An 18,437-nucleotide genomic window follows, 5' to 3' on the forward strand; every position below is an offset into this window, starting at 1 on the left:
TCTAAGTTCTTGAAAAGTTACGTATTGACTGACCTTGTCTTAAAACCTCTTATGGATTGGACCCTTTTTTTCAATTTCCGCCTAAAATGACAAACTCATATCTAACTTCCTGTAGCTCAGGACATTAAGCAAGGATATGCATATTTTTGATACCATTTGAAAGGAAACACTTTGAAGTTTGTGGAAATGTAGAATAAAACACATTAGATCTAGAAAAAGATAATACAAACAAAAAAACATGTTTTAATTGTTGTTGCATCTTTGAAATGCAAGACAGTGATGTAGAATTCTAGGTGTAATTTAGATCTTGTCCAGATGGCAGCAGTGTGTGCAAGGTTTCCTACTGATTCAGTGAAGAATTACATCACAACACTATATTTTGTATTAAGTCTGCCAGGAGTTTGCCCAAATGTGCCGAATTGGTCCATTTATACTTTCCAAGTATAGAGAACATACAAAAATGCTATGGTAATAAAAAATAAAAAAAACCCTGGAATGCGTAGGTGTCCAAACTTTTGACTGGTACTGTGTGTGTTTGTGAGTATTGATTAAATCAAATAAAAATGTATATTTTTTGGACTGTATTGAAAATCATATTGTCGGTATTTCAAAATATCCCAGTATGGGATACTGCCCAAGCCTAGTTTGTGTTATTCCCATGTTTCGACCCGCCACACTCGCCCTCCTCATTCAACCCCGGTGTTCAGGTTGCAAAATGCAAGGTACTTTGTTTGTCGCCCTAACAAGCTGCCCCTCTGTCCAGCGCCAGAGATATGGATAGATGAGGACGAAATTTGAATTTATAAAGGAGGAGTCCAATTGAGTGTTAATGAATTGCCTCTGATCTCCGTTTGTTTTCCTCCTGGCTCCCCTTTCTTTCATTATCGCATCCTCGTTACACATGCAAATAAATTAACTCCCCCTTGGCAACGGATTGGAGGCGCTGGCGTCCGGAGGTTGCTGCGGACTCTGAGTGTCCGCCGTCCCCTCTCAAGTCATGTAGATATCGTTTATCATTTGGAATTTATCAAGAACTATTGGAAAGTTATTAACACAAGCTGTATAGATTTCAGGCTGTGGTGGGAACTGAAAAATTCATACCTTTTGCATGCCCATTCAAGGGAGGGAGGTGAAGTCACTGAACACAGACTTGACGTTTGTATCAATTGACTCTTGTGACTGTAATTAACGGAACCAAAGTTTCACTTCAATGATACCGTATTTATGCAACAGTATTCAACACGACTGCCCTTTTTTCAGAAGTTGTCTAGGTCCACATAATGTATTTATATAAGTAATACATTTTTCTCTTTTCTTTTCAGTGTAAATTATTATGTAACATTCTTACAACCTGTTGTCTTACGTATGTATGTATGTATGTATGTGTGTGTGTGTGTGTGTGTGTGTATGGGATACAACCATCCCAGCTCTGCAGATTTTGCTGTGCAGAGTCAATCATTTGATCACTTGTTTTGGTACTGCCCATTTGTAGCATGTTTTTGGTCGCAGGTTCAGGAATGGCAGAAGAATCACAACATTTCCTTGGAGCTAACTCTGCAAATAGCACTGCTGGAGGATTTGAAAAGTCATAGTAAATCGATCAATAATAATTTTAACAAAACATTTTCTTTAATTACAATCTGTAGAAACTATGAGAAAGGTTCAGGACTTTTGTGAAACATCACAGTACGGTTGAAAAATATGGTTAATTGAAACCAAATCTGGTTGGGGGGAGCTGAAGGGTGTAACACAAAAATTACACAAAAAACAAGGTGACTAATATACTGTTTCTGTAATGTGTATCTTGTATGTATAAGCAGGAAGTAGAAGCCTAAGTATTGTTGTCCATTAGGTTACTCCAATTAGAGGAGGGATGATTGGGTTCGGGGGGAAATAATAAAGAAGGAAAATATACACTACCATTCAAAAGTTTGGGGTCACTTAGAAATGTCCTTGTTTTTAAAAGAAAAGCAACACTTTTTTTGTCCATTTTAAAATAACATCAAATCAGAAATAGTGTAGACATGGTTTACGTTGTAAATGACTATTGTAGCTGGAAACGGATGATTTTCAATAGAATATCTACATACAGTGGGGCAAAAAAAGTATTTATTCAGCCACCAATTGTGCAAGTTCTCCCACTTAAAAAGATGAGAGAGGCCTGTCATTTTCATCATAGGTACACTTCAACTATGACAGACAAAATTAGGAAAAAAATCCAGAGAATCACATTGTAGGATTTTTAATGAATTTATTTACAAATTATGGTGGAAAATAAGTATTTGGTCAATAACAAAAGTTTATCTCAATACTTTGTTATATACCCTTTGTTGGCAATGACAGAGGTCAAACGTTTTCTCTAAGTCTTCACAAGGTTTTCACACACTGTTGCTGGTATTTTGGCCCATTCCTCCATGCAGATCTCCTCTAGAGCAGTGATGTTTTGGGGCTGTTGCTGGGCAACACGGACTTTCAACTCCCTCCAAAGATTTTCTATGGGGTTGAGATCTGGAGACTGGCTAGGCCACTCCAGGACCTTAAAATGCTTCTTACGAAGCCACTCCTTCGTTGCCCGGGCGGTGTGTTTGGGATCATGGTCATGCTGAAAGACCCAGCCACGTTTCATCTTCAATGCCCTTGCTGATGGAAGGAGGTTTTCACTCAAAATCTCACGATACATGGCCCCATTCATTCTTTCCTTTACACGGATCAGTCGTCCTGGTCCCTTTGCAGAAAATCAGCCCCAAAGCATGATGTTTCCACCCCCATGCTTCACATTAGGTATGGTGTTCTTTGGATGCAACTCAGCATTATTTGTCCTCCAAACACGACGAGTTGAGTTTTTACCAAAAAGTTCTATTTTGGTTTCATCTGACCATATGACTTTCTCACAATCTTCTTCTGGATCATCCAAATGCTCTCGAGCAAACTTCAGACGGGCCTGGCACTGCAGGATTTGAGTCCCTGGCGGCGTAGTGTGTTACTGATGGTAGGCTTTGTTACTTTGGTCCCAGCTCTCTGCAGGTCATTCACTAGGTCCCCCCGTGTGGTTCTGGGATTTTTGCTCACCGTTCTTGTGATCATTTTGACCCCACGGGGTGAGATCTTGCGTGGAGCCCCAGATCGAGGGAGATTATCAGTGGTCTTGTATGTCTAACATTTCCTAATAATTGCTCCCACAGTTGATTTCTTCAAACCAAGCTGCTTACCTATTGCAGATTCAGTCTTCCCAGCCTGGTGCAGGTCTACAATTTTGTTTCTGGTGTCCTTTGACAGCTCTTTGGTCTTGGCCATAGTGGAGTTTGGAGTGTGACTGTTTGAGGTTGTGGACAGGTGTCTTTTATACTGATAACAAGTTCAAACAGGTGCCATTAATACAGGTAACGAGTGGAGGACAGAGGAGCCTCTTAAAGAAGTTACAGGTCTGTGAGAGCCAGAAATCTTGCTTGTTTGTAGGTGACCAAATACTTATTTTCCACCATAATTTGCAAATAAATTCATTAAAAATCCTACAATGTGATTTTCTGGATTTTTTTTCTTCTCATTTTGTCTGTCATAGTTGAAGTGTACCAATGATGATTACAGGCCTCATCTTTTTAAGTGGGAGAACTTGCACAATTGGTGGCTGACTAAATACTTTTTTGCCCCACTGTAGGTGTATAGAGGCCCATTATCAGCAACCATCACTCCTGTGTTCCAATGGCACATTGTGTTAGCTAATCCAAGTTGATCATTTTAAAAGGCTAATTGATTTAGTTTGGGAAACAGAAACCTCAAGTCCTCAACTGGCAGCTTCATTAAATAGTACCAGCAAAACACCAGTCTCAACGTCAACAGTGAAAAGGCGACTGGGATGCTGGCCTTCTATGCAGAGTTAATTTGTCCAGTGTCTATGTTCTTTTGCTCATCTTAATCTTTTCTTTTTATTGGCCAGTCTGATATATGGCTTTTTCTTTGTAACTCTGCCATTGGAACACAGGAGTGATGGTTGCTGATAATGGTCCCCTGTACGCCTATGTAGATATTCTATTCAAAATCTGCCGTTTTCAGCTACAATCGTCATTAACAATGTCTACACTATCTTTCTGATCAGTTTGATGTTATTTTAATGGACAGAAAATGTGCTTTTTCAAAAACAAGGACATTTCTAAGTGACCACAAACTTTTGAACAAAATATACATGGGCATTAATGATAATGAAGTGGGTACACTTTGAAAGTTGTAGTCCTTTACGACATAGCTAGCATACAGTAGTATTGGTTGATAGTAGCCAAGTAGCATCAGAGGCTTTGCGTAATGTGCTGAAATGCCCAGTCATCACCAGCAAGGCGGCGGTGGGTCGAACCGTGTCCCAGGCAACAACTTTGAACTCTGTTTGTTGTGTATCTTCCTGTTTGTGGGTATGTGGTGTTTATAAGAACACATCAACACAATGAGAAGGTTCCTGACCTGACCTGGGCCAGTATTCATAAAGCGTCTGATCTAGGAGTGCTGATCTAGGATCTGTTCATATGATATTTCATAAAAGTCAACTTATCTTAGATCAGCACTCCTACTCTGAGACACTTTATGAACACAGACTCAGACCTGATATGTCACTTCTCAACTGGCTAACCCATAAAAGCATCCAAAGGCAAGTCTACAAAGACGGTAAGGCCGTAATGATAGAACCCTGTCATTTTACAGCGACATCTGTGCTTTTCATTAAAGGTCGAGCATAGGCTTAAATGGCAAGTACAAAAAGGTTATCCCATGGAGGTTTCACTGAGAAGTAACATCAAACCAAAAGCAAGGTGCAGGCACAGTACATTGTGTCTAATGTGGTGTCAGATAGTCCAATTGCTCTAGGAGTTTTTACTTGGTACAATATGAACCTAGTTGTGCCACTGATCCCATTTTAGTCCAGTGGTACTATTCTGTGCCTGTCATCTCAAGATTACACCTCTTATTCGGTCTTAGTGGTGGGCCGCCCCATCTATAGTGCCATTTAGACCCAAAGGAACACCCAAGGAGGACCTGTGGGATATTCCATTTGACAGCGCTAGATAGGGGGGTGTTGTTGAATTGACTCACTAATCAATCGCCACTGTTGCCTGCTGTTTCCAGTGTCAGCAAGCCAGCCCACGTCTCCCGTGGCACCTGTAGCTCCCAGCTCAGCCGCGGCTAGCCGTCTGGCGCGACCCATCAGCGATAGTCAGACTGAGATACAGAAAGGTACCTGCAGCAACAGAGACGATATTATATACGGACTTGCTTTCTGCTCCCTCTCTTATTTCTGGTTGGGCTTCTCTCCCTTGCACCCTCCTTTTGTATCAAGGCTCTGTGTCATTCCTTCAAAATCCATCGTCCACGTCCTACATCGACTACTACTGCCGTTTCTCTTCTGTCTTCGCGTCCTTCCCCTCTCTCTCTTCGTTCAATTTCACCTTTGGCTTTTAGCTGCGAAGGATGCAATTACCTGAAAGCTTGACGATGGTCTCTGGTTTGTAACAGCTGAGGTTAGGCTACTGGAAACTAATTCTGTCGGTTGTCTGCATTTCTCCCATAGCTGGTAATAGGGGTTCTCATCTTGTTTCAACATTTCACAAACACACACTTGCTACGACCAACCAAGCCTTACACAGCTTCACCTGAGTTTTAATTAGCATCCCTGCTTAACTCCTGTATCCCTCTTGCATCACTGGGCTCCCATAGTTCCTTGCAGGTTGTCTCTCCCTCAAACAGAAAAACCTCCCTTCTACTCTAAATGAAACTCCTTGCTGTTGCTTGTTACTAATTTATTTTCCCTGCAGGTAAATGTATATACTTTGTAGTATTTCACCTGTAGATGATAATCGTCAAAGTATCATAGTCAGCATCTAACTTTTACTCAGTGTTTCCATGTTCCAGCCTGACACGACTGGAAATTATATATCAATCCTATGATTGATTCACCATAGTCTCACATCTACATTTTATATTCTCTAACACTTTATCTCACCAGAGCCCCAAGCTAACAGATACAGCCTCTCTCGACCATTCATGACAGTCGCCTTTCTCTTCAGGCACTATGCAAGGGCAGCCACAGAGTGGGCCGGTGGTTCTGGCAGACGACCTGAAGAACCCGGCCATGGAAAAACTGGACCTAGTGAGGAAGTGGAGCATCAACACGTACAAAGTAATATTTGCCACCAGCACTTACTGCCCCTCTTTTTTTTCTCTAACTCCCACTCAAACATTCTCAACCTTGCTTTTTCACACCTCTATCTCCTTAGTACCTCTCTCCTCTCAAAATCCGGTTCCCACTTAGCAGGTAGACTACCCCTTTTTTCCTGGCATCGTAACACACACACACACACACACACACACACACACAGCTTTTCATAGCCAGAGTTGGATTGGTGAGCTACCTATGATCTCATCTGTCCATAATTCCCCGGTGTGCTGTGAAGGTTTACTTATGGGCCGCCTGCTTTATTGTACAGTCGTGGCCAAAAGTTGAGAATGATACAAATATATATTTTCGCAAAGTTTGCTGCTTTTGTGTCTTCAGATATTTTTGCCAGATGTTACTATGGAATACTGAAGTATAATTACAAGCATTTCATAAGTGTCAAAGGCTTTTATTGACAATTACATGAAGTTGATGCAAAGAGTCAATATTTGCAGCATTGACCCTTCTTTTTCAAGACCTCTGCAATCCGCCCTGGCATGCTGTCAATTAACTTCTGGGCCACATCCTGACTGATGGCAGCCCATTCTTGCATAATCAATGCTTGGCGTTTGTCAGAAATTGTGAGTTTTTGTTTGTCCACCTGCCTCTTTTTGAGGATTGACCACAAGTTCTCAATGGGATTAAGGTCTGGGGATGTTCCTGGCCATGGACCCAAAATATTGATTTTTTGTTCCCTGAGCCACTTAGTTATCACTTTTGCCTAATGGCAAGGTGCTCCATCATGCTGGAAAAAGCATTGTTTGTCACCAAACTGTTCCTGGATGGTTGGGAGAAGTTGCTATCAGAGGATGTGTTGGTACCATTCTTTATTCATGGTTGTGTTCTTAGGCAAAATTGTGAGTGAGCCCACTCCCTTGGCTGAGAAGCAACCACACACATGAATGGTACCAGGATGCTTTACAGTTGGCATGACACAAGACTGATGGTAGCGCTCACCTTGTCTTCTCCGGACAAGCTTTTTTCCAGATGCCCCAAACAATCGGAAAGGGGATTCATCAGAGAAAATGACTTTACCCCAGTCCTCAGCAGTCCAATCCCTGTACCTTTTGCAGAATATCAGTCTGTCCCTGATGTTTTTCCTGGAGAGCAGTGGCTTCTTTGCTGCCCTTCTTGACACCAGGCCATCCTCAAAGTCTTCACCTCACTGTGCGTGCAGATGCACTCACACCTGCCTGCTGCCATACCTGAGCAAGCTCTGTACTGGTGGTGCCCCGATCCCGCAGCTGAATCAACTTTAGGAGACGGTTCTGGTGCCTGCTGAACTTTCTTGGGTGCTCTGAAGCCTTCTTCACAACAATTGAACCACTCTCCTTGAAGTTCTTGATGATCCGATAAATGGTTGATTTAGGTGCAATCTTACTGGCAGCAATATCCTTGCCTGTGAAGCCATTTTTATGCAAAGCAATGATGACGGCACGTGTTTCCTTGCAGGTAACCATGGCTGACAGAGGAAGAACAATGATTCCAAGCACCACCCTCCTTTTGAATCTTCCAGTCTGTTATTTGAACTCAATCAGCGTGATCTCCAGCCTTGTCCTCGTCAACACTCACACCTGTGTTAACGAGAGAATCACTGACATGTCAGCTGGTCCTTTTGTGGCAGGGCTGAAATGCAGTGGAAATGTTTTTTTGAGGTTTCAGTTCATTTGCATGGCAAAGAGGGACTTTTCAATTAACTGCAATTCATCTGATCACTCTTCATAACATTCTGGAGTATATGCAAATTGCCATCATACAAACTGAGGCAGCAGACTTTGAAAATTTATATTTGTGTCATTCTCAAAACTTTTGGCCACGACTGTACACTCACAAAAGAACGAGACAAAAGGGTTGCTGTAGAACATCTGATTTTAGCCAAACTTGTCAGTGATAATACACGACACTACATACTTTTAATATCCATTAAAGATATTGCTTTGAATGTGATCACAGCTTTAGATAAACTTCAAATAAAATCTGTCTGTTCCCAGAGCCAACGTACAGCCTTTAGCTTGGAGGGCTAACATGGTATTGAGACATGTCGATGACCTGGGTTTGATACCTGGGGTTGGTTACACTAGGATCCTAACTATGTATCTGATATAGTTAGGATCTGTTAAGAATCCAACATCAGATTCACTAGAATGCTAATGATGTTGGCGCTATCTCATTTGAAACCATGGTCAGCTACACTCGGATGCTAACTATGCTAACACTAAGTTGTTTGAAACCCCAGGTCAGTTACACGCAAGGTCTGTTATTCTCGAATGCTAACAATGCTAATGGTAAATCGTTCCATTTCTTTGGTCAGTTACACTAGGAATGCTAACTCTTCTCTCCCCGCAGTGCACCAGGCAGATCTTGTCGGAGAAGCTGGGCCGCGGCTCACGGACGGTGGACCTGGAGCTGGAGGGGCAGATCGAAGTGCTGCGCGATAACAAGCGCAAGTACGAGCACGTGGTCAAGCTGACCCAGACTCTGGCCAACCAGCTCACCCAGATGATGCAGACTCAGCGGCAGCTTGGCGACGCCTTCGCTGACCTCGGCCTCAAGTCGCCAGAGCTCCATGTGAGTCAGTCACTCTTTTTTTAACTTTGACCTAAACGAGCAACCTGAAGCTGGAGTAGGTTGAAGAAGTTGAAAACGAACCACTGATACAGGATCAGTTTTTTTCTTCGTGCCTGTAATGTTAATGTTAGGATTGGGTGTAAAGTAACCTCCTCCTAGATCTGTGGTTTGGGACATACCTTTTAATAATGGCCATTTCTGGCTCTGGTTTGTTATCAGTACTCTGAAATTACTTCTTACTCATTACATATAGTTTTTCTTAACCACTGATAGCTAGGTGAAATGACTGGGTAAGTTAACACTATTCTGCTTTCACCTGTCAGATCAGTCAGTGATTTTCTCCCTTTTTTTACTTGAGCTGCTTCAGGTTGCCTCAGTGCGGATGATGCTGAGTGGGTTCACGTGTGTTGAATTCTCAAACGCACTAAAAGCCTTTGATAAATTGGTTTCATTTTTCTCTATATAAAATGGATTTAAAAGACATACCGCTTAATACTAAGCCGGACCTATTTTATGTGTCTTAGCTGTTTCATACATGTTGCATCATTTATTATTTGTAGTAAATGCATTATTGATGTACCCTGAAATAATAAACAAGTGTCCCACGCACTGACTCTCTTGCACTGGCTCTATGCACACTCACACATACTACTATACTGGCTCTCCAACACACACACTGCATACGCTCACACACACAAAACACGCCTACATGCATATTGACGCTAAACACACACACACACACACAGACACACTTTCACGATCTTCACATACGCTGCTGCCACTCTGTTTCCTGACAAGGGGTTGGAACAAGTGATTTCCCAATCGTTTCGTTTTGAACAGAACCGTAATTTTTTCCCCCACTGTTCCAACCATCAAAATGAAGTTCTGAACCGGTTCGAACCCCCAAAAAGTAATGGTTTATATAGTTTCTTTCTGTTACTTTTTAAACCTCAAATCATTTTATAATTATTTTTTTACATTTAGCTCTACATTTAAATGACTTCACCAATGGATAGAGCAGCTTGCTATGGAGTGGGCAAGATATGTGCATGCATTGGACAGACAAGTGTAGGGTGCGGCAGAAATTTTCCGGGTGAGGAGAGCGCTGGGAATGAAGGCATGGGCATGTTGTTATGACATGCATGATCTGAATTAGGCACACATAATTATATCTATGAAGGAGCGGCTTTGATGAAGACACTTTTGAATGTCTTTGAACTTCGGAGTTTGCTTAACTAACATTGGACCAGGGATAGCCCTTGATCATGACTCTGTTCCATTACATTACACATAATGAGGCCTATAGTTTTAAGAGCTAGACCAGAGCTAGCTAGTATGTGTAGAGCGGCACCAGAATTAAAATAAAGACTTTTGTAGTTAATAAATCCAATGTGAAACGTGATATCGATAGTTTCCTTAACGAGAATTGAACAAGTTCATCCATTGTTCTCTAATTTAAAAAATCCCTCTTGCTAATTTTAAATCACGCTTGTAACATCAGTAGTTACAGTAGTCTGCATGCTTTGGAGGGAGGGGAAGGTAGCCTCACACTGGCAAAGATTTTCAGTTGGTGGGCAGCCAGACACTGGAAGTTTGAGTGACAGTGAGGGCTTTGCATAGGCGCTTTTGAGTTTTTTTGTGGGACTGGAACAAATAATGTTATTAACCGGTTCCTATGCTTTTAAAATAACGGCTCTGTTGCGGCTCTGTTCCTCTCAAAAATGTTATTTTCCGGTTTTGTTATTTTCGCTGAACCGGTCCCAACCCCTGATCCTGATTGCCTAGTCCCTTTTTATCCCTACCTACATGTACATATTACCTACCTTGCACCCCTGCAAATTGACTCGGTACCTGTACTCTTTGTATATAGCCTCGTTATTTTGTGTTACTATTTCCTTATTTTTTGGGGGCACATTTTTCTTTTTAACTGTATGGTTGGGAAAGGGCTCATTAGTAAGCATTTCACAGTGAAGTCTACACCTGTTTTTATTCTGCACATTTATTTGAAATACATGTTTTTAAGTATTTGCTTATGCGTAAATGATAGCTAGTATTTATAGCCACCTAAAACCCATGTCAGATCTAAAGGCAATTATGAACAACAGTAAACTGGGTGGGACCCGTACTTCATGTTCTTTCTTTATTGTAATGGGATTTATGCACATCCCCACCTGCTGCCTAATGAAAGGGTTGTGTGTGTACATGTTTGTGTTTCAATGTTCTGTTTATAAGATGGTAGCACTGCCATGTTTCATGTTAGATTCTTTTTTTTTTTTTACAGCCTTCTGTTGTATGATGAATAAGCCCGTACAAAATTGTTTTCTGTGACATTTAGGCCTAGACGTTCATGGTTAAGACTTCCATTTTGTATAAAAGGTTTGAATAAACATGTATCTAGATTTAAGAAAGCACAACTCATGGTTGGAAGTTAAATGTGACTGTCTGAATTGTCATTGGATTACCATGGATTCAAGTGGTTATGTCAAAATGATCTATGAGCTCTCAATTGGAAACCCTTTAAGGGAATTCTATAATGATTCAATATATGTAATTAAGTCCTCACTCTAAAAGCAATTTTCCCATGACATTGATGGGTCATTCAATATCCATTAATCTCTTTAGGAAATAAAGACCTTTTGCCTCATATTTTAGGGAAGTAGTATTTTGATCATATTCAACGATACTATGCTTGCTCAGATAATACAATTGTTCTATGGTAGTCGTTTATCTTATTGAATTGTACCAAAAAATTGTGATGCAATCTTGTCTTTCAGGAGGAGTTTGGCTACAATGCTGACACTCAAAAACTTTTGTCCAAAAATGGGGAGACCCTGCTGGGAGCAATCAACTTCTTCATTGCCAGTGTGAACACACTGGTGGACAAAACAATTGAGGACACTATGATTAACATCAAACAGTATGAAACTGCCAGGTAATATGAGAATATCAGTTTAAATTGGTTCACTGTTACTTGTTGACTGACTTGCATCCTCTTATTTAACATTTTGAGGGCATACGTTATTCCTAGTCATTTTCTGAAATAGACTAAGTTTAGGAAATTGCCATGACCAATTAAGTGTTTTGTAGGATTTTGTTTGATTCTTGGTCGTGTTAATACCCCTAGCTTGGTCCCAGATCTGTTTGTGCTGTTTAACCAACTCCTCTGGTCGTTGACTGGCAAGACGATGACCGTTGGAGTTGTCAAGACGGCTATAGTACCCGAAAAATGTAAGTGAAAAAAATAGTATGTATTTGACCTCCGTCTGCTTTTTGACACCCCCTGTAGGGTTGAGTTCGACGCGTACCGCACAGACCTGGAGGAATTGAACCTGGGGCCGCGGGATACCACCACTCTGCCCAAGATAGAATACTCCCAGCAGGAGTTCCAGATCCACCGCGAGAAGTACGAGAAGATGCGCAACGACGTCTCCATCAAGCTCAAATTCCTGGAAGAGAACAAGGTACTTCAGAAGCTAGTTTTAGGCTACTCCTGATATGGCAGCTAAGTCTTTTTTTCAGCATCAAGGGCTAGTACAGAATACATGTGACCAGATTTTGCGTTTAACCAGCATCCCGGGACTGTCCCGGGAACACTTCACATTTCCTGAAATAATAACCTGGGAAATTACAACATTTTTCCCCAATGTTGCACTAATGCAATTCCAAATATACACAACATGCGCAGCAGCAGATTAGCCAAAAATAAAATAGCACATTATCCAAACAGGTTGTCACATGGAAGCCTTCTTTAGCCTAGCGTATTTACTTCACACAAAGTAGCCATAAATTCAAAGCACACGCCTAATTGACACTGCCGGACTGCACATGCGACCCGAATGCAGTTAAACACTACACCAGGGGTGGGCAATTCCAGTCCTCGAGGGCCTGATTGGTGTCACAGTTTTGCCCCAGCTAACACACCTGACTCCAATAATCACCTAATCATGATCTTCAGTTTAGAATGCAATTTGATTAATCAGCTGTGTTTGCTAGGGATGGAGAAAAAGTGTGACACCAATCAGGCCCCAGAGGACTGGAGTTGCCCACCCCTGCCGTACACTATAGCCTATAAAATGTGTGCTTCTTTGAGCTGTTATTGTGACTCTTCAGACAGTCACAAATTGTATAGGCCTATACCCAATTCACTGTTCAGGAGTCTTATGGCTTGGGGATAGAAGCTGTTGAGAAGCCTTTTGGACCTACACTTGGCGCTCCGGTACCGCTTGCCATGGTAGCAGAGAGAACAGTCTATTACTAGTGTAGCTGGAGTCTTTGACAATTATTTGTGCCTTCCTCTGACACCGCCTGGTATGGATTTCCTGGATGGCAGGCAACTTGGTCCCCGTGATGTACTGGGCCGTACGCACTACCATCTGTAGTGCCTTGCGGTCGGAGCCCGAGCAGTTGCCATACCAGGCAGTGATGCAACCAGTCAGGATGCTCTCGATGGTGCAGCTGTAGAACTTTTTGAGGATCTGAGTACCCATGCCAAATCTTTTCAGTCTCCTGAGGGAGAATAGGTTTTGACGTGCCCTCTTCACGACTGTCTTGGTGTGCTTGTATATGGACTTGGTCTTTTACCCAAATAGGGCTATCTTCTGTATACTAAAATGCTCTGAGACCAGATTGGTCAAATCTAAGACTGACCAGTGTTGCTGTTTGGAAAGTCTGCTGGGATATTTGAAAAAAAATAAAAAATGGTCTTTTACACAGTTCTTCAAAAGGCATTAAATGCAAGTATGTGTTTGTTGACTCTGGTGTGAGTGCTTATGTCTTTCTGTTCTTTTTCCTCCTTCCTCTCCCAGGTGAAAGTGTTGCACAACCAGCTGATCCTCTTCCACAATGCCATCGCTGCATACTATGCAGGAAACCAGCAGCAGCTGGATCAGACGCTCAAGCAGTTCCACATCAAGTTGAAAATGCCCGGCGGGGATACGCCATCTTGGCTGGAGGAGCACTAATCAACCGATCCACCCCTCCCAAAAAATCCAGTGGTTTGGTCTGGAGAGGCACCAGGAAACGCTCTCCCCTCCCTGTCTGCCTCTGTTCCTCCCACTTTTCTTCAGGATTGTAAAAGTTGTTAGGCAAAGCAACACTAAGACAAATAATAAAAAAACAAATATTTATCAATCTCTTGGTTGAAGAACTGTACGTTCTGTTTTCTACTATGCTCTTGTTCTTCCTGTACAAGGAAATCCATTGATCGTTCTAATCGTGAAGTGGCCATCTCTCTTTTTCTCTCGTTCTCTTATTTTTTTTTACATGGAACTGATGCAGTTCTTTTCGAATCATGGGAAATTCACTTTTTGGGGTTGATTTGACAAATCTAGTGAGAAGCACAGAGATGCTAAATACATTTTGGAAAGTGTAAACGGACTTTTTACTCCAGTTTATGAATGTTGTATCTCGACACTGCAGAGACGTTTTGGGACAAAATGGCCGTCGTCTTCTTGGCTCTGCATCCACTTGGTTAACTTATCTCCACTTTTTTGTAAAAGTCTGGCCACTTATTGATGAAGTAAAACTAATGATAGGCATCATTAAATTTACATGATGCATCATAAGCTTGATGTGACACCTGTTATACCCAGTGTATGACTGTAGGAAATGGATTACCATCTTCTTGGAATTGAATACAGTAGATTAGATGGTTGGTTTTCACTGTTTGGGTCATTGCATTGTACTGTAATGAATAACCATTTTATAACAAGTGTCAATGTCATGTTTAAGGTGCTATTATGTTGCAATAATGATGTTCATTGGTGTTAACCATTTGTGTTTGTCTTTGACTTTAATCATGGGCATATGATGGACAATATTAATTATTGAATTGAACATTTTGTAATTCCAGAGAAATTGAAGGACCAGCCTTACCACGTGAACTTAATGTGCCTTGTTTTATGTCTGTACAAATCTCTCGCTCTGTCTGATGTTTCAACTGAACACAGACCCTTCACACTGCCAGCTTCAGGACCACATAGCGGTAGATGGATAGATAAAGAATGGACCAAACATACCTACATCACATACACTCCATACCATCATAAACCACTCAATTATCCTATTTCACGATTACCTCGCCGTGTGAATATAATCCGTTTTGCTGCATTTGAGGGGTAAATACGAGTTAATAGAGATTTATCTGCTTTAAAACTAACCTATATGCTAAACGTGAACGTAAATGTTTGCATTTTAGAATCAGAGCAACAAAAGTTCAGTCTTAGCATTGGATAAAGACAATCTCTATGCTAGTTAATGGCACAAAAAGCATGTTGATTCCCTTGACTTTCCAATTGCAGTCAATTTTTAAAATGTTATCTTCCTCTCAAATATATATAATACTGCACATTTATGTACTATGAGACAAAAAAAACCACTTGTAAGAACTGTGTATATGAGATGAAACTTAAATGAAAGTGGACTTGAAAAGCTTTAGTACATAGGAAAGACCAGCATCCTCTGCCTGAGCTTATTTTCTGAATACTATGGTTATTTCCTTCGATAGGACCACAGGTATTCTAGCCAGCTGTCTCATCCCACGGGCAAAATATGGCATGGGATGTCATAATGATGTTATATTCCGGTTGTTGAAATGTTATCCAGATGACAACAAGGTGAAGAAATCTTTTTCATGACGCCATATTTTGGATATCTGGTAAAATGACATCTAAACACCTTCCCTCTAGAACCTGACCATAATGTTCACAGAATAATGATGTCATTGCAACTTTTGCCCACGGGCTCCTCTGTCTTCTATTTGTACCTACAGTACCATTCCTGCTGTACAACAGCGTGTGTGTATTGTACATCAATCTGTTGTTCAATGAAATGATGTAAGCATAGATAAATATATATTTGTATTTTCCTCTATTTTACCTTAGATATTTTATAGGGTATATGAATGAAGCGATGGGGCATTTTTCTCATGCTGATTAACAGATGTTGAGTTCAAAAACAGGTTTCTGAATGATGTGTAATGTCTTTTGGGGGAAAATAAAGTGTTTTCTTCATGAATGGTTCATTTGGTGTTTGGGTATGTTTCCAATAATTGAGTGAAGGCGTTTTTATATTTTCACAATTTCTTTGCATTTGCTGCTTTTGTTGTATGATTTGTGTGTGTACATTTGGATGATTTAGCCTAATTTTGTGCTGCCACCAGGGCCTGGTATGCGAAGGCTTAGCTATAGTATATAAATAAAGATATTTTCTGGTGTCCCCTTTTTTTTTTAGAAAACCTAAAATGCACATTGATGTCGCAGCCTGTTTTCTATTTATAAAGACGTTAATTCCTTATGGAATCCTATTTTATATGACTAAAGCACATCCTTAAACTGAGTGGAATATATATATATATTTTTTTTTTAACAATTCTAGTGCATCATCCATCTCCTTTGATTTGAGGCTTTTCCAAGTATTTTATAGTCACCTACCTGCAACATCCAAAAGTCTTAAGCTTCACAGGATCTAGCTGATTAGTTAAAAACCAGAATGGATGTGAAGTTTAACGTCGGTCTTCTCAAAGCCATAACAACATAAAAGCAAGTGTTTGTGGAACTGATTTGTCGGTGCTTAAAAAATTGTTGTCGCTCTGAAATTGGTCAACAATTCAACTTTGCTCACTCCTGGTCACTTTTCAACTATTTAAGTCCTCAGATTCTTTTGTTTGTCATTTTTCTGATTGTACAATTTCAGAACGTCAAAGCCTATCAGTTTTAACAGTCCATTTGTGGTCATCAGACATTAACAGTGTAAGTGCTCACTCACGGGATATATTATTCATAAGCATAGACTCTGTATGGATTATGTTATTTATGTTTGCCTGGATCGCTGTTACTGTAATATAGAATGTTTTGTGTACATGTTTGGCATGGAAAACACCTGCATAAAGTCATGTGTGCTTCGAGGTGTGACACATAAAACATGTTACTGTATCCTAGCTCATCCCAGGCCTAAACACACTAATAACAACAGTAACCATAAAATCTATGCATCATAAAACAAACCTTGACACCAACAAATCTGTCACCATAGTGAGGGTGACAAAGTGGCCCCCCCACCCTTTCCCTCTCTGTCACCCCAGACCACACTCACGGCCCTCTCTTGAGCGAGTGTTGAAATCTGGAAGGGCTCTAAGTTGTTTATGTGCCCCACTCCTCCCACCACCCTTGGGAAGTAAAAGAAGAAACCGATTGGATTAGCCATTTACACAACAGCCACCGACCTCAGAGCATGCGCAGACCAGCTGGCTGGTGTGTTTACAGACATGTTCAATTGCTCCCTATCCCAGTCTGCTGTCAACACATGCTTCAAGATGGCCAGCATTGTTCCTGTACCCAGAAGGCAAAGATAACTGAACTAAATGACTATCGCCCCTGTAGCACTCATTTCTGTCATGTAGTCGTGAAGTGAAGTGAGAGACTAGTCAAGGATCATATCACCAGCTTACCTTCCACTCTAGACCCACTTCAGTTTGCATACAGGCCCACAGACAATGTCATCGCCATCATGAATGGCTAATTTGCCCTATCCTATCTGGACAAGAGGAATACCTATGTAAGAATGCTGTTCATTGACTTCAGCTCAGAATTCAACACCATAGTACCCTCCAAGCTCATTAAGCTTTCAACCCCGCCCTGTGCAATTGAGTCCTGGACGGTCCGCCCCCAGGTCGTGAAGGTAGGAAACAACATCTCCACTTCGCTGATCCTCAACACTGGGGCCTACAAGGGTGAATGCTCAGCCCCCTCCTGTACTCCCTGTTCACCCATGACTACGTGGCCATGCACGCCTCCACCTCAATCATCAAGTTTGCAGAAGACACAACAGTAGTGGGCTTGATTACCAACAACGACGAGACAGCCTACAGGGAGGAGGTGAGGGCCCTCGGAGTGTGGTGTCAGGAAAACAACCTCTCACTCAACGTCAACAAAACAAAGGAGATGATCGTGCACTTCAGGTAACAGCAGAGGGAGCACCCCCCTATCCACATCGACGGAAGAGTAGTGGAGAAGGTGGAAAGTTCCTTGTTCCTTGGCATCCACATCACAGTCAAACTGAAATGGTCCACCCACACAGACAGTGTGGTGAAGAAGGTGCAACAACGCCTCTTCAACCTCAGGAGGCTGAAGAAATTTGGTTGTGACCTAAAACACTCAAAAACTTTTACAGATGCACAGTTGAGAGCATCTTGTCGGGCTGTATCACAGCCTGGTACGGCAACTGCACCGCCATCAACCGCAAGGCTCTCCAGAGCGTGGTGCGGTCTACACAACGCATCACCAGGGGCAAACTACCTACCCTCCAGGACAACTACAGCACCCGATGTCACAGGAAGGCCAAAAAGATCATCAAGAACAACAACCACCCGAGCCACTGCCTTTTCACCCAGCTACCATCCAGAAGGCAATGTCAGTACAGGTGCATCAAAGCTGGGACCAAGAAACTGAAAAACAGCTTCTATCTCAAGGCCATCAGACTGTTATACAGCCATCACTAACTCAGTGAGGCTGCTGCCTATATACAGACTCAAATCGTTGGCCGCTTTAATAAATGGATCACTAGTCACTTTAAACAATGCCACTTTAATAATGTTTACATATCTTGCATTACTCATCTCATGTGTACAGTATATACTGTATTTTATACCATCTATTGCATCTTGCCTATGCTGCTCGGC

At 41.5% G+C, this 18,437-nt stretch overlaps 1 protein-coding gene across 6 annotated transcripts in view; it reads left to right on the top strand.

Annotated features, from left to right (window-relative positions):
- The window catches only part of LOC129855778 (arfaptin-1-like), a 39,152-nt gene extending 23,372 nt beyond the window's left edge, over positions 1–15,780 (top strand). For 4 of the 6 annotated variants that reach the window (XM_055923786.1, XM_055923789.1, XM_055923787.1 and 1 more), the window contains 6 exons: positions 5,107–5,214; positions 6,045–6,157; positions 8,540–8,761; positions 11,536–11,693; positions 12,048–12,222; positions 13,567–15,780. In XM_055923786.1, the coding sequence (XP_055779761.1) occupies positions 5,107–5,214; positions 6,045–6,157; positions 8,540–8,761; positions 11,536–11,693; positions 12,048–12,222; positions 13,567–13,722 (932 nt within the window). In that variant the 3' untranslated portion in view covers positions 13,723–15,780. The remainder of the gene's footprint in view (positions 1–5,106; positions 5,215–6,044; positions 6,158–8,539; positions 8,762–11,535; positions 11,694–12,047; positions 12,223–13,566) is intronic. The other 2 variants (XM_055923788.1, XM_055923791.1) reach the window with 1 other exon arrangement.
- The last annotated feature ends 2,657 nt before the right edge of the window (positions 15,781–18,437 follow it).

The sequence above is a fragment of the Salvelinus fontinalis genome, chromosome 5 (genome assembly GCF_029448725.1).
Source record: "Salvelinus fontinalis isolate EN_2023a chromosome 5, ASM2944872v1, whole genome shotgun sequence".
In the NCBI taxonomy this organism is placed as follows: domain Eukaryota; kingdom Metazoa; phylum Chordata; class Actinopteri; order Salmoniformes; family Salmonidae; genus Salvelinus; species Salvelinus fontinalis.